General features: G+C 37.6%; 2 protein-coding genes across 4 annotated transcripts in view; one reads left to right on the top strand and one right to left on the bottom strand.

The window, feature by feature from the left end:
* LOC129409550 (thromboxane-A synthase-like) overlaps positions 1–14,265 on the top strand; it is a 21,841-nt gene extending 7,576 nt beyond the window's left edge. The window contains exons 1-15 of one of the 3 annotated variants that reach the window (XM_055155977.1): positions 1,775–1,839; positions 2,110–2,210; positions 2,292–2,385; positions 4,319–4,371; positions 6,497–6,593; positions 7,150–7,266; positions 9,012–9,100; positions 9,748–9,896; positions 9,969–10,099; positions 10,856–10,992; positions 11,591–11,804; positions 12,654–12,742; positions 13,093–13,230; positions 13,762–13,924; positions 13,996–14,265. In XM_055155977.1, the coding sequence (XP_055011952.1) occupies positions 2,122–2,210; positions 2,292–2,385; positions 4,319–4,371; positions 6,497–6,593; positions 7,150–7,266; positions 9,012–9,100; positions 9,748–9,896; positions 9,969–10,099; positions 10,856–10,992; positions 11,591–11,804; positions 12,654–12,742; positions 13,093–13,230; positions 13,762–13,924; positions 13,996–14,091 (1,656 nt within the window). In that variant the 5' untranslated portion in view covers positions 1,775–1,839; positions 2,110–2,121 and the 3' untranslated portion in view covers positions 14,092–14,265. Of the gene's footprint in view, positions 1–1,774; positions 1,840–2,109; positions 2,211–2,291; positions 2,386–4,318; positions 4,372–6,496; positions 6,594–7,149; positions 7,267–9,011; positions 9,101–9,747; positions 9,897–9,968; positions 10,100–10,855; positions 10,993–11,590; positions 11,805–12,653; positions 12,743–13,092; positions 13,231–13,761; positions 13,925–13,995 lie in introns of those variants that run through there. The other 2 variants (XM_055155979.1, XM_055155978.1) reach the window with 2 other exon arrangements.
* The window catches only part of hipk2 (homeodomain interacting protein kinase 2), a 461,145-nt gene that overhangs the window by 224,571 nt on the left and 220,974 nt on the right, over positions 1–15,600 (bottom strand). The window lies entirely within an intron of this gene.

Raw genomic sequence — 15,600 nt, 5'->3', positions numbered from 1 at the left:
TCAAATTAATCCGCTCAACAAGATCCTGGTGTTTTTTTATTTTGCTATTTTGTCTGTAAATAAATTCATATTTCAAATATGGAACTCTGCTCCAAATTTGCCCCATACTGCTAGACTCGTGAGCTTCATTTTACTGGAGCCAAGGGCTATGGGTGACGTGACACTCACTCAGGTTTTAGTCCACTTCTTTATACATCTCTGTTTTTTTGTGAATTAAATGTGTGGTTGTTTTCCAGATTCACTCCAGAGGCAAAGGCCGCTCGTCATCCTTTTGTGTACCTCCCCTTTGGTGCGGGTCCTCGTAACTGTGTGGGCATGAGGCTGGCACAGCTGGAGATGAAAATAGCTTTAGTAAATCTGTTTCACAGGTTCACCATTGTGACCTGTGATGAAACAAAGGTGAGAAAAATTCTACTCATAATTTAACATTCAATCCTATATATAATATATGTCCTACTGTCTCTGTGCAGGTTCCACTTGAGCTGAAGTCTTCTAGCACTCTGGGCCCCAAAAATGGCATCTATGTGAAAATAATAAAAAGGGAGATGGGTGAGGAGACTGAACAAATCAGCACATGATGCAAAGGAATCACTGGATAAAGGATATTTTTCTTAATCTTCATCTCGGTCATCTGTATATTTTATATTTGCACAAAAAATGCTTTTATACTCTGTCACATGTGAAGACAGGCACTGTATTGTGACATACTTTTACATTCCTCAGATCATGCTGCTAAAGTCCAACTACTTTACACAAGAAGTTGTTTTTTTATTGGATCTGAGATAACACTTGTAACTGAAGCTCTGAAGTTAACGTTTTGTGGTGAGGAAGTGTATATAAAAAACAAAAAATAAAGTGATTAAAACATCTATTGTGTGTTTGAACGAGAATTTGCATTTCTTGTCTTTTAAAACAGGATAATTTGTTACCAAAAGAACATTTTTAGTGAATAAATAAATACTACAGTCGGGCACTTGTCAAGGATGTCAGGCCTGTAAACCAGACATGTCAAACTCAGGCCCGGGAGCAAAATTTGACCTGCGATATAATTATATTTGGCCCGCGAGATCATACCAAATATATGGACTAAAGCTGGCCCGCCGACATTATTTAAAATTGTGTTATTATTTTATATTCTGCTTGTTATGGATTCAGTGTTTAAGCAAAACTATTATTAAACATTTTTTTTATAAGAAAAGGTTTAACATTACATATCTCGAAAAAAGAGAAAACATGCAGATGCTGTTGAAATTTTTCAATAAATAGTCCCAGTCCCGGTTTTTAATTTTGGCCTCTGTGAATTTGAGTTTGACACCCCTGTTGTAAACCATTATGATAAGCATGATTAAAGTGAATCCGTGTATCATTCGTTCATTCGTTTTTCAATATAAAACCAAAAATAAGAAAACGAAAAAACAACAGTTTTCTTCGTTATTTGTCTCCAAAACCAAAATGAAAAAACGGATAACGATTCGTTTTTTCAGTTTTCGATTTTGTGTTTAAATGAAGAATGGAAAAAACGGATAACGGCCGTTTCCCGTTTACGTGACTTCCGTGACTGCGATGCCGATTTGCACCGGGTACTGACCAGACTGAATTCCAAAAGCCTCAGAGAGTCTCCAATCCAGTCACAGCGTAAACAAAACACCAATCACTCTTTAATTAAAAATTTAAAAAAAGTTAAAAATAAACCAGATTAATTAGTCACAGTAATCTCCACCTACATTGAAAACACCATCACTCTTAGCATCATGATCACGTAACTTGTGTAATGTTTACACATGGTGTTTATGTCTTTGTCCTCAGCAGTAACACATTCTATGAGCTTCGGTGCTGCTGGTAAGTGTCTAAACATCATTTGTTTTAAAATCGAAGTGAAAAAAGGTCAGTATTATCAGTAATATCTATAATAATCATAATCAGAAGTTATCAACAGAGTTTGCTCATTAAATCAAATCTTCTCTGCAATATTCCATTTTATTTATTTTACATAGATCAGCTCTCATGGAATATTTATTTTATTGTTTAACCTGTAGTGTTTAATAAAAAAAAAAAAGAAATGAGAAATTATCTGTCTATTCTGCAGTTTCAATAGTTGTTTAATTACAGGTTAAATTCCTCATGGACTTCTCAAATGCATTTTGTATGGATTCCAGTGAGTGGCCAGTGACTATTGCCCTGTTCCTCCTTTTTCTCAGTCTTCTCTATTGGTACGTAAATAAAACAGTTTCACATTCATCTGTAAATACAAGATAATCTCTGCACGTCCTCTGATAACTGTGAGTTTGTAGGTATTCTGTTTACCCGTTTTCTGTGCTGTCAGAATGTGGCATCAAACATCCCAAACCTTTGCCCTTTTTGGGGAACATTTTTCTATTTCGTGAGGTAAGTCTGTTTTAGATAAAGAGGGGTTATTCTTGGTTTATAATGCTGTTAGATTATCAGTGCTCATCAGGGAAATATATATATATATATATATATATATATATATATATATATATATATATATAGGGGTGTCAAATTATCGCGTTAATTGCGATGAATTAATTACAGTCATATTTAGCGCGTTATGTTTTTTAATCGCGTTAATCTCATTTTTAATCTCTAACTTTAGTGTTTCTGTATGTGAGTTGCTTTATTATAAAACCTGTTTTTATGTGTTGTTGGGACAACAACACACACACACACACAAACAAAAAACACATTTATAAATTTTTTAATTTCGGTAATTTCACTCATTGCCAGAAACCCACACAAAACGCGCGCAGTAAGAGCGATGTAAACGTCATGTTAACGTTGGCGGCGTCAGTCGCACAATGGACGAGGTCGAACAGCCAGTAGAACAGAGGCAGCAGTGCACAGGTAAAAACACATTAGTGTCTTGGAAATTATTCTCCCGACGTGAAATATAAAAGAAAATAACAAATATAATATCGCCTACAACTTAAATGTCACTGGTGAAAATAACCTGCATAGACTCATGATGTCTGCACTACTGTCCTATACACACACACACACACAAACACAAACACACACCTTCATCATCGTCATTAACCTGAGAACGCGCGGACCATGTTTCCTTCCGTAGTTACTGCGCGGACACCGACGTGCTCCCGTGAGCCGCGTGTGGATCGTGTTTTCTCGCGTACGCGGCGTAAACCGCGTTTCCTCCTGTGAGCCTCTAATCCAGAACTAACACCAAGACTAAAACCAGGACTAATCCAGTCCAGGACTAAAACCAGAACTAACACCAAGACTAAAACCAGGACTAAACCAGGTCTAAACCAGGACTAACACCAAGACTAAAACCAGGACTAAACCAGGTCTAAACCAGGACTAAACCAGGACTAAACCAGGTCTAAACCAGGACTAAACCAGGACTAAACCAGGACTAAACCAGAACTAACACCAGGACTAAAACCAGGATTAATCCATTCCAGGACTAAACTAGGACTAAAACAAGGACTAAAACCAGTGATTTCAATATATAAAGCATTTCTCTATCAATAATATTTTTAATATGGTTAAGGAAAGACTGGACTTTTTATTGTCTTTAAGTAGACAGAAGTTATTATGTTCAGATTTCCTCGTCTTTGCTACTTTACAGCAAACAGTTTCTTATTCATGGAGACTTGGGCTCAACAGCCAATTTGGAGAGATTTGTTAAACAATAAATGACTTTATAAAGTCTTTTTTTTTGTTCTATATCAGTCTTTTGATCTGCCACAATAATGTAATAATGAATTTAAATGAAAATACCTCAAATTGAAGGCTTTTCTCAGCAATTTTTAGGTGAGATTAAAATGAGATTAATTAGATTAATTAATTACAGATCATAATTATTAATCTCTCAATTTTTTTTTATCGCATGACAGCACTAATATATATATATATATATATATATATATATATATATATATATATATATATATATATATATATATATAGAGGGGTGTGTGTGGTGTATGTATGTGTGTATATATATATATATATATATATATATATATATATCCTATAATTAGGTCTCCATGAAGATAGAAATGTTTAATGCCATACTGTGAAACATTACAGACAAAGCAATAACATCTCCATGGAGGAAATTCTTTAACAGACCTTCCACCAGAAAAGTTGCACAGTGCACCTTTAAGTCATGTCTCATCAAAAAACATACCACTCAAATATGTGAGAATGAAACAAAACAAAACTCCAGGTCTGTTTCTGATGAGGAAACATTATAGCATAAATACTAAAATAGTGTAATGTGGGCTCTTTAAATATTACACTTATAATTTAAATAATGTAATGTACATTTCTGCAGGGTTTCTTTAATGCTTTGACGGATCTCATAAAAACACATGGACGAGTTTGTGGGTAAGTATAACTATATCAACATTTTGTCTTTTTTTCTTGGTGTTATACATATATCACACTAGGGGTGTTGTACATGTATCTCTATTGGGAGAATGTTAAGCACTTCCCATGGTGACACTATGCAAACACAGACAAAAAATGTTAAAATGGATTTAAACAACACATTTTTAGGAGTCTGTGATCAATACAAGCATTCATCGTTGTGTAGGGAGATTGTAGGAGTTTAATTTTCGACAAAAAGGTGAGAGTGAGTTGTTATTAATATTATTATTATTATCATTATTATTATTATTATTATTATTATTAGGCCCAAGGCTATTGCTTTCGCAATGATGAGTGCATGGGCGAAGTCAATGACAGCCATATGGTACATTTCGGTTGCCATGGCAATGCAGGATAACGCCCATGTTATCCTAATGGCAAAATTTCTAAATTTTCTTATATTTTAAAGTGACAAAACAATGTATTAGTTTCATTGAAGAACATTAAATTTGGCACAGTGGTTCTTCAAGTCACCCTGATCAAAAAAGTCTAGGGGCCCAAAGTCGTATTTTGCACGGTGTTGCCATGGCGATGTCCCAAAATGCCCATGTTTATCTATGTTAGCACATCAGCATCTTCAGTGTGTGCTGACTTTGTGTGTTTAACAAGCACACAGAGTGCAGATGATTACCAATTAAAATTCTATATTAACTGCGTAAATGATTGTTCTGTGACTACTATTGCCCTGATAATAAGTCAGCTTGTAATAAATAAAACTAAATAAAGGCAAAGGCTCTTTTGATTTTAAATTATATCAAGCCACTGAAACATAAATTACTAAATTCCTCTGTATAACAGTCAGAATACCACCATAGAGCTGAACAGAATAGTCTTTTAATCCTCTATTAGCGATTTCCAAAAAAAAAAGTACCTTAACAACAGCGCTAAGGGAAAGTAGCTGGATGGGTCTCCCCGTGCCTGATGAGCTGGGTCCTGTGTCTGGGTCTGTTTCCTCAGCAGTTTTTAAGTGGTCCAAATCCGTTTTGGTCCAACTCGGGTATTAATCCGTGGAAATGGCCTTAGGCGCCAGTGGCACAGTAGTGAGTTGGGGCGGCGTGCGCCACACACGTGCACCCATATATCTTATTCTCAGCTGAGCAGATAAACAATAACAAAAAATACAAATACAGGCCACAGTGCCCTTGAGAAATAAAGAAAATATCCATACATTATGTTGCCCATACTACATCGACCCCCCCTCCAGCCGGAGGCTACAGGAGTCAAACCCCATATTGCCCTTTTAGATTAACTACATTAACAGTATCCTGTTTAGCAGGGGAATCTGCCCAACTCACCACATAGCTGAGAGGCCCTAGCTTCCTTTCAATAGTTGCTGGCCCTTCCCATTTAGGTGCTAACTTAGCTGAGAAGCTCTTTGTAGCTTCTGAAAGTGGATGAGTACGAACCCAGACTAAGTCACCTTGGCTGAACTGCACCTTTCTGCGTGCATTTTAGTACTTAGCTTGTCGGGCTTGGTGCTCCCCCACTCTCCTTTCCTTCCCTCATTCACCTCGTACTGCCATTCCACCAGGTCATAGGTTGGCTGCCGGTCAGGATTTGGAGGTTTGTGAATGAGATGCTCCAGTGGACCTTTGAGTTGTCTGCTCAGCACAAGTTCATCTGGAGTTTTCCCTCTTTTCTCCTGCTGAGCTCTATTTATAGCAAACCTGAACTCTGGCAGCCACTGGTCCCATGCAGTGTGATGCTGGCCCACATATGATGCAATCATGGTTTTGATTGTTCGATTGAAGCATTCAGTGAGATTCATTTGTGGGTGTTAACTGGTAGCTTCTGGACCACATCCCATGTTTTGCACAGTTCAGTCAAAAGGGCAGTGGTGAACTGTGGTCCTTGGTCTGAGATAAGATACCTGTTCAGCAGGACAAATCAGCTCACATGTATTCACTTTTAATTCTATAATTCCAACCAAGTCAGCTCTTTCTGGTCAGATTGTGTTAAAATAAAGCTCAGATTAAGTCTAATTTGAGCAACAAAGCATTTAACAGAGCAGTGCTTTTAGTTAGCATCACACCTCAAAGGATTGTTGTAGTAGTATGTATCAATACTTACTGTATATTTTCAGGTATTACATGGGACGCAGACCGGTGGTGGTGATCGCTGACCCTGATATGCTTAAAGAGGTGTTGGTCCGAGACTTCAGCAACTTCCCCAACAGAAATGTAAGAGGTTTAAAGGTTTAATAATACACAGAACTGACTCTTGTGAACTTTAAGTCATGTTAGAATGCTGTTACCTCAAAAACAGACCTAGAGTTCTGTTTTGTTTTATTCACGCAATTGAGAAATCTTTTATTATTCGTCTGTCTACATTTCCAAAGCTCAAAATGCTCTGTTCCACCTTGTGATGTCATGAACTGGTAGTTTTCAAGGTAGCAGCTACATTTTACCTTTTGTTTAGTAGAGATTGGCAATTTCAGGGCTGAGTTTAAAAACACAATGGAGCACTCCCTGTATTAACACATCACAAGGTGGAACAGAGTTTTCAGTTTGAGAGAAGAACTCAGCCTAAATATACAGGGTTTGTGTGTTGAAGAAGCAACATTATAACATAGATGAGAAAATAGTGTAATACAAGCCCTTTATGTTATGTGATTACATGCAAAAAAATATTACCGTATTTTGTTTTCTGACACTGTTTTTATTTACATTTTATTCCGATTTCATGAACAAATTCCATCATGACATATAGCTTGAAAAAACTGCACTTGCTTTGCAGACTTTTCAAATCGCCATCAAGCCCTCAAGAGAATCTCTGGTGTTGTTAAGGAATGAAGAGTGGAAAAGAGTCCGGAGCATCCTTACACCTTCTTTTAGTGCTGCTAAAATGAAAGAGGTACTGTGCTGCCGAAAATGACACTAGACAAAGCTAGACCTGTCACGATAACAGATTTTGAAGCTCAAATTACATAGACTGTATATATACATGGACATAACCTGCTAACCCCCACATTCCAAGTAGGAAGTGAGCATTGGGACACTTCCAGATCAGGCAGGTCCACCTCTGCCCAACCAAAAATGTTCCAGATTCTCTGCACCTCCACTGGGTAGAGACACCATTCTCCTGAAGGCAGTTGCCTTTGGGAAAGAGAATCCGCCACTTGATTGTTGTTTCCTGGTAAATACGTTGCTCGCAGTGTGAACAGATGAAGAGCAGCCCATGTTAACAGGACTTTGGACACCGTGAGAAGTCGCTGACCTGAGGCACCCCTGATAGTTGATGTTATAGATGGTCGGAGTGTTGTCTGACTGATGTTCAAACATGGCCTTCACTGAAAGAGCCAAAAAAACAAACAAAAATAACACTGTTAGCAATAGACAGCCTATAGCAGGAGTGTCAAACTCATTTTGGTCCGGGGGCCGTATCCAACCTACTTTGATCCCAAAGGGGCCGGATCAGAAAACTCATGTCATATAAACCCAAAAAATAATAATAAGTTCAAATATTTGTGCAGAGAAACACAAATCTATTACAGAAATCTTTTTTAATTGATGAACTCTTTCTTTTACAAAATATTATAATATTATGAACAACCTGAAACTTTAAGAAAAATACAATTTCAACACAATGTTTTAACATGAACTTGTATGCAAATAGGAATAAGTCAATTTTTGTTGTAAAATCCTGCACTCGGCTCCACTTTTCTCATGTTGGACATTTTTCTGATGAGGGTGTCACGGTCAACAGTCAAAACGATCGTCCTTTAAGAGCGTTTGGAAAGAGACAAGTCTTCATTTGTGCTGCTCTGGAGGGAGGGGCCACGTACAGAGACGCTGGAGACGCTGCTGTGATAAACACCGCAGAAAATTAACAAGATTTTAATAGAAAATATAATTCAAATATTTTAGTAGAAAATCACCCAAGGGCCACATTAAAGGTCTTGGAGGGCCGGATCTGGCCCCCGGGCCGTATGTTTGACACCTGTGGCCTATAGTGTACTGCTAACAATACAAACGTAACCAATGGGAGAAGGTGCATGAACGTAGCCTTCACCAAAGAGAACAGATTAGCATAAACTCAAAAGTCAAGTGTTAGGGGCGGGAAACAAAAGACTTAGTTAAATATACTGAAAATAGTACCTCCAACCCTCCAGCAAAATGTAGACTGTTGCAGTCCTCGGAGGGAGAAAAGCCGCTGCTCCGACCGAGATGGTGAAAAGGCGTCCAGCAACAGAAAACCAACATAAGTTCTAGGCTATGGCTAATGCCATGTAGATCGAACAACACTCGAGAAAAAATGAGGAACAGATGACTATATTACCTATGGGGTGTCATCCTGGGTCACAGATGTGACTCAATTGGAATTACTACTCAAACTGCGTATGTGCTTTCAGTACTGCCCTGTGGCGGTCAGGAGGGATGAAAAAAAAAACAATTATTGGCCATCGAAGTTAATTTGTCAACTCTCTACAGCTCAAACCTTATTATATTACAACAAAAATACCTGGAATCTCCACAGATTTACAAAGAAAATGTACACATTGTTCAAGTTTTCACATATTGAATGATAAGTTGATGTAGTAGTTATCGTGACAGGCCTAGATACAGCTCTGGATGGGACTGACAGGCTGTTTGTTTCAGATGGTTCCACTCATCAACACAGCGACTAATGCTCTGATGGAGAATCTGAACGTTTATGCAGAGTCAAATGAGGCCTTTGACATCCACAAGTAAAGAGATTTATACATTTATACACTGCCAGTTAAAAGTTTGGACACACCCTCTAATTCATTGTTTTGTTTTCTTTGTGTTCACCACTTTCTACATTTTATATACATAAAGAAGACATCAAATATAAGAAGCAAGATATATGGAATCAAACAGTGGCTATTTTTAAAAAGTCTAAAATCCAAAGTTATTTTGAGCGTATTTTTGTTTGCATCCATCTATACATGTTCATTCATAGTTTTGATGCCTTCAGTGAGAATCTACAGTGTAAAGAAAATAAAGAAAAAACTGAAATGAGTGTCCAAACGTTTGACTGGTAGTTTACATGTTCCTTTTATTTCTCACTCATGTATTCTTAAAGTTGCACTATGTAACTTTTTGGTTGGAGCACCTTCTTACTCTGCTTTGAATGTTCCACAGTGTGACATTAAACAGCTCTGCCTTACATTTATTGTATTATAGGTGGTTTTATTGCATTTGGAGTGTGAGCAGGGTTGCCTCTCCACAGATCTGAACTGTAACTTGGCTTAGTTTGGTCTCCATGAAGATAGAAAGGTTTAATGCCATACTGTGAAACATTCCAGACAAATCAATAAAATCACCATAGAGAAAAACAGGTGGAAAACTTTAACTTGTGTTGTTTCTCCAGATGCTTCAGCTGCTTCACCATGGATGTCATTGCCAGTGTGGCGTTTGGCACTCAGGTGGACTCCCAGAACACCCCTGATGACCCTTTTGTGCGACATGCTCAGCTGTTTTTCTCCTTCTCTTTCTTCGACCCGATCTTTTTTTTTTTCTGTGAGTATTTCTACAATTGTATAGTTTATGTAACACTTTTGTTTAAACATCTGTACCTTGTGTGTTATCCAGTTGCCTTTCCTTTTATTTTGAGTCCTATCATAAACATCTTTCCAAACAAAAGGAGGGACCAGCTGAACCATTTCTTCACCAACACTATTCGAAAGATCATTATACAGAGAGAGGAGCAGCCCCCAGAGCAGGTACGTGTCAGTCCAAACCCCATGTTCCCATTTGTAATGGATCGCATGTGTAAATAAGTATCTGGATGACAAAAGCAGGTTCTAGAGGTGACTGCTCTGGTGCAGTTTAGGAAAGTGCTTTAGGACAGCTCTTTTGCTTCTAGTGCAGGTCAGACATGGAAAACAAGAGCTCTCAACACTGGCAGCGTTTTCTAAAGTTTTAAAATTGCGGTTATTTAATATTACATATTTCAAATATGTCACCATGTTTAAAAAAATGACATTTTTTATATTGGGGGGTTGTTGGTTTAACTCTTCTATCTTCAAATGAAATGTACTTTGTACTTTATATTTGTATATACAGTGAGAATGTTGGGGTTACATTTGCTTTTGTGTGACTGTTCCTTTACTTTTCCCTGTCCTGTTTGACATCAATGTGCCGAGAGACTGAAGATGGAAATAAGACACGTTTGCTATAATCTTTCATCTCACATTTCACATATTCATTGATAAATGGCCATATTTTTATAATAGTGCTTTACCACCTGCAAGGCACCCAAAGTGCTTTACAACAAGAAACCACTCACATTCACAAACACATTCACACACCAGTGTGCACAAACACTAGGGGAGAGGTGGGTCAAGTGTCTTGGCCAAGGACATAATGAACAGCATTCATCTGTGGGAGCTGGAATCACACCACCAGCCTGTGGGTCAGTGGATCTGACCGCTCAACCAATGATGAAAATCATTTTTATTTTCTCTTTTATAAATTAGAGACGCAGAGATTTCCTTCAGCTGATGTTGGATGCGCGCAGCAGGGGGGATGAGAGTGTGTCTTTGGAGCACTTTGACACTGGAGTCCATAGTGATGATCCTCAAACCTCAGCTTCATTAAATAAAGACAGTAACAGGTAAGGATGTAACGATGAAAGCAAATCTCACTGTACAATATTTATTGCTACATTTTAGAGATGCTAACAGAACTGAAGAAATGCTACTTTTTCCTTTTAAAAAGCCTTAATGAGATTCATTTGATCTCCCGATAATTTCTGTTATTAGGTTATTTTTTCAGACCAAGAGTTTATTTTCATACTTGACAGTTTGGACTGCTCACTTGTGGCCTTCCTCAGAGTCACATGATGTTGCTGTGATGTGTCCAGTCAGCTGATTTATACAGGTTTTGGTGCTGTCTTTCTTATAAACTCGGACGTGGGGGCTTTTTTACTCTTGCACACCTGGGATAATGTGCTGAGGAAGACCACTAGTGAGCAGGTGAAACTGTCAGGTATGAAAACAAAGTGTTGGTCTGAAAAAATAACCTAATAACAAGCCTTTAATGCTACAATACGATCATATTCCAAAGAACTGAGAAAAGTTCACTTCATATCATCTGCACTGAAAAGGAAAAAAAGATCATATATCATCTATATATGGTGACAACCCTCAACATTATTGTGAGACCTTTGACTGTACGATATCACAATATTTCTGTTATTGTCACATCCGTAGCAACAGGAGCCTGTCACTGCAGGAACAGTTACAGAGGCGATCACAGAGAAAGACCATGTCAGAGGACGAGGTCATAGGTCAGGCTTTTGTCTTCCTTTTGGCCGGATATGAAACTAGCAGCAGCACACTGGCCTTCACCTGTTACCTGCTGGCTCTGCACCCCGAGTGTCAACACAAGCTCCAAGAGGAGATAGACCACTTCTACACTCAACATGTGAGTCCAAACATTTATAGACATCAAGTTTAAAGGGTCCATATTATGCTGTTTTCTGATTTGTGTTGTAATGTTTCTTCATCATAAACAGACCTGGAGTTGTGTTTTGTTTCATTCACATGTTTAACACACAAAATCTGCATATTTAGTTCAGTTGTCAAACAGAAAACACTTGTTCCACCTTGTGGTGTCATGAAGTAATACAGGATGTGTTTTTAATTCATTAATTAATTAATTAATCATTGCATTTATATAGCGCCTTTCAAGACACCCACAGCAGTTCATTATTCATTCACTCCACAGCTGCCCTGGGGCAGACTGATGGAAGCGAGGCTGCCAGTCTGCACCATCAGCCCCTCCAACCACCACCAACACTCACCCACACTCCACTTTCCTACTAGGCAATGTGGATGAAGTGTCTTGCCTAAGGACACAATAACAGTTTTTGCTACTGGATTTACCAGTGGTCTCCCATCCAAGTACTGACCAGGCCTGGTCATGTTTAGCTTCTAAGATCTGATGAGGTCAGACTTTGACAAGTTGGTATGGCCACCTTTAAACTCCATACACCTTCACTAGAATCATTTGGATAATTTAAGCCCTGGAATTGACAATATTTACTAAACTAAAGGTAAAAGGAGCTGTGAACTTGGAAAAACTACCACTACATGACATCACAAAGTGGAACAGAGCATGTTGAACTTTGGAGATGTAAACAGACGAATAAGAAATTGTTACTCAAACATGTGTCAAAGAAACAAAACACAACTCCAGGTCTGTTTTTGATGAGGTAACAACATTATAACGTTGCTTAAAGCTCATAAGAGTCATCTTAAATCATTTTTACAGGAGTCTCCAGATTACACAAATGTTCAAGAGCTGAAATATTTAGACATGGTTATAAGTGAAGCTCTGCGCATGTACCCACCTGGATTCAGGTAAACACAACATACAGTATATGTATAAGTTATAACAGTCTCGTTTGTTGAGATATATTTGTAGTTCTATATTTCTATATTTAATTTTTACTTCTACATGTACATTTATATAGTTATGCGTTATGTGACACCTGTCTCTTGCTGCTGTTTGTTTGCTACATATTTTGAATTTATTATCATTTATGTATTTTTTACTCTTTATTACTCTGTGAGCTACTGTGTCCAAGGAACTTCCCTTGTGCTTCAATAATGTTTGTCTAAGTCTTGAGCAGGTTCGTTGACAGAAATTTGGGGGCCCGGGACGAAGGTCCAATTCTGGGCCCCAAAGTAAATAAATGATTTCATTGAAGGTTCGTTCGAAATATTGAACGTGACTCAGTGGTGAATGGCCAGCGACTGCCTAAAGAAGCCTGGATAGAAATTCCTGTAGGTTTTCTCCACCACGATCCAGAGCACTGGCCCGAACCGGAGAAGTTCATCCCAGAGAGGTGAGATACAGATTTTAAATACACCTGAACATTGGTTGCCACTTGCCATAAAACACAACGAAGAAGAAGACATATAAATTTTACTTGCAAACACATATTTTTGTGTGTGTTTTGTGCATAGACTGTGTATATAAATGGATATAGCTAACCCAGTAGCTGCCGTATTTCAAATAGGAAGTGGGCATGGGCACGCTTCTGGCTCCATCGACTCCGACTTCAATTCACTTTGTATTGAAAAACTGTCGCCCCTCTGTGTAACTGCAGCTGTCAGGCTCCTCATTTTGGTTTTAAATGTTCAAATTAATACGCTCAACGTGATCCTGGTGTTTTTTATTTTGCTGTTTTGTCTGTAAATATATTCCTATTCGTAATATTGAACTCTACTCCAAATTTGCTTCATAATTGTTAGTCTTGAGCGCTTCATTTGACTGGAGTCGAACACTATGGGTGTCGTGACACTCACTCAGGTTTTAGTCCACTTCTTTATACATCTCAGTTTTTTTGTGAATTAAACGTGTGGTTGTTTTCCAGATTCACTCCAGAGGCAAAGGCCGCTCGTCATCCTTTTGTGTACCTCCCCTTTGGGGCGGGTCCTCGTAACTGTGTGGGCATGAGGCTGGCACAGCTGGAGATGAAAATAGCTTTAGTAAATCTGTTTCACAGGTTCACCATTGTGACCTGTGATGAAACAAAGGTGAGAAAAATTCTACTCATAATTTAACATTCAATCCTATATATAATATATGTCCTACTGTCTCTGTGCAGGTTCCACTTGAGCTGAAGTCTTCGAGCACTCTGGGCCCCAAAAATGGCATCTATGTGAAAATAATAAAAAGGGAGATGGGTGAGGAGACTGAATAAATCAGCACATGACGCAAAGGAATCACCGGATAAAGGATATTTTTCTTAATCTTCATCACAGTCATCTGTATATTTTAAATTTAAAATATTACAGTCAAATATTTGAACAAAAAATGTTTTTATACGCTTTGTCACATGTGAAGACAGGCACCGTATTGTGACTTTTACATTCCTCAGATGATGCTGCTAAAGTCCGACTACTTTCCATAAGGAGTTGGTTTTACATCGGATCTGAGATAACACTTATGACTGAAGCACTGTTAACTTTTTGTGGTTAAGAAATGTATATTAAAAAAAATCTAAATAAAGTGATTAAAACATTTATTGTGTGTTTGAATGAGAATTTGCATTTCTTATCATTTAAAACAGGATAATTTGTTCCCAAAAGAACATTTTTAGTGAATAAATAAATACTACAGTCGGGCACTTGTCAAGGATGTCAAAACCAGACATGTCAAACTCAGGCCCGGGAGCAAAATTTGGCCTGCGATATAATCAAATTTGCCCTGCGATATAATCAAATTTGGCCCACGAGATCATATCAAATATGTGCTGGCCCGCTGACATTATTTATTTAAAATGTTATTATTTTATATTCTGCTCGTTCTGGATTCAGTGTTAAAGCAAAACTATAAACATTTACTTTAATAAGAAAAGGTTTAACATTACATATCTCGAAAGAAGAGAAAACGTGCAGATGCTGTTGAAATTCTTCAATAAATATTTAGTTTGGCCCATGACTTAGTCCCAGTTTTTCATTTTGGCCTCTGTGAATTTGAGTTTGACACCCCTGTTGTAACCCATAATGATACGTATGATTAAAATGTTTCCCCTTTGATTATATCTTTAAAAATAATACACAGTTTTTAAAAATAACCTAGATTAATTTGTCAGAGTAATCTCCACCTACAGTGAAAACACCATCACTCTATAAATTGTTCTAGTTATTGTTGTGTTATGTCATTGCGTATTGCTACTTTACCGTCATGTCATCCGGCAGCAGTATTATATTTTGTTTTCGTTTATGGTCGTACAAACTAATAATAATGTTAACGGAGGCACAAAGGTTCATTGTTTATGATTGTACAAAATAAAAGGTAATGTTAAAGAAAATTTTAAAGAAAAGCATGTGTTTAGTAGTTAATAGTTGTGTTTTTTTATACCCCATTTCATTAATCCCACCCTAACACTTAAACCCCCACCACCCCCCCATCCAAGTCCTACATACACAATACATATATAAATAACAATCTGCGTTGTACTTTTGTTTCTTTCCATTTATACCATTTATACCAGTGGAAGCACAGTAAATTAGAAAATTTGCCTTGACATCCTCTTGAGAAGGCTGTAAAGTTATAATGATTTGAAAGATTTTGTATATTTGATTATAGAGTCGCGTACAGTGTAAAACTTAGCTGGTTGGGCTCTCAAGTCATATTTAATTTTTTCAAGGTCAAGAAACGACATGAGGTCACTTAGCCAAATTTAAAAACTGTTTAAGAGTGAAAA

Source organism: Boleophthalmus pectinirostris, unplaced genomic scaffold, assembly GCF_026225935.1.
Source record: "Boleophthalmus pectinirostris isolate CB_2022bp ecotype Guang Dong unplaced genomic scaffold, ASM2622593v1 HiC_scaffold_2, whole genome shotgun sequence".
NCBI classification, from domain to species: domain Eukaryota; kingdom Metazoa; phylum Chordata; class Actinopteri; order Gobiiformes; family Gobiidae; genus Boleophthalmus; species Boleophthalmus pectinirostris.
Note: the sequence above shows the minus strand (reverse complement) of the source record. Positions and strands in the feature narration are given on the sequence as shown.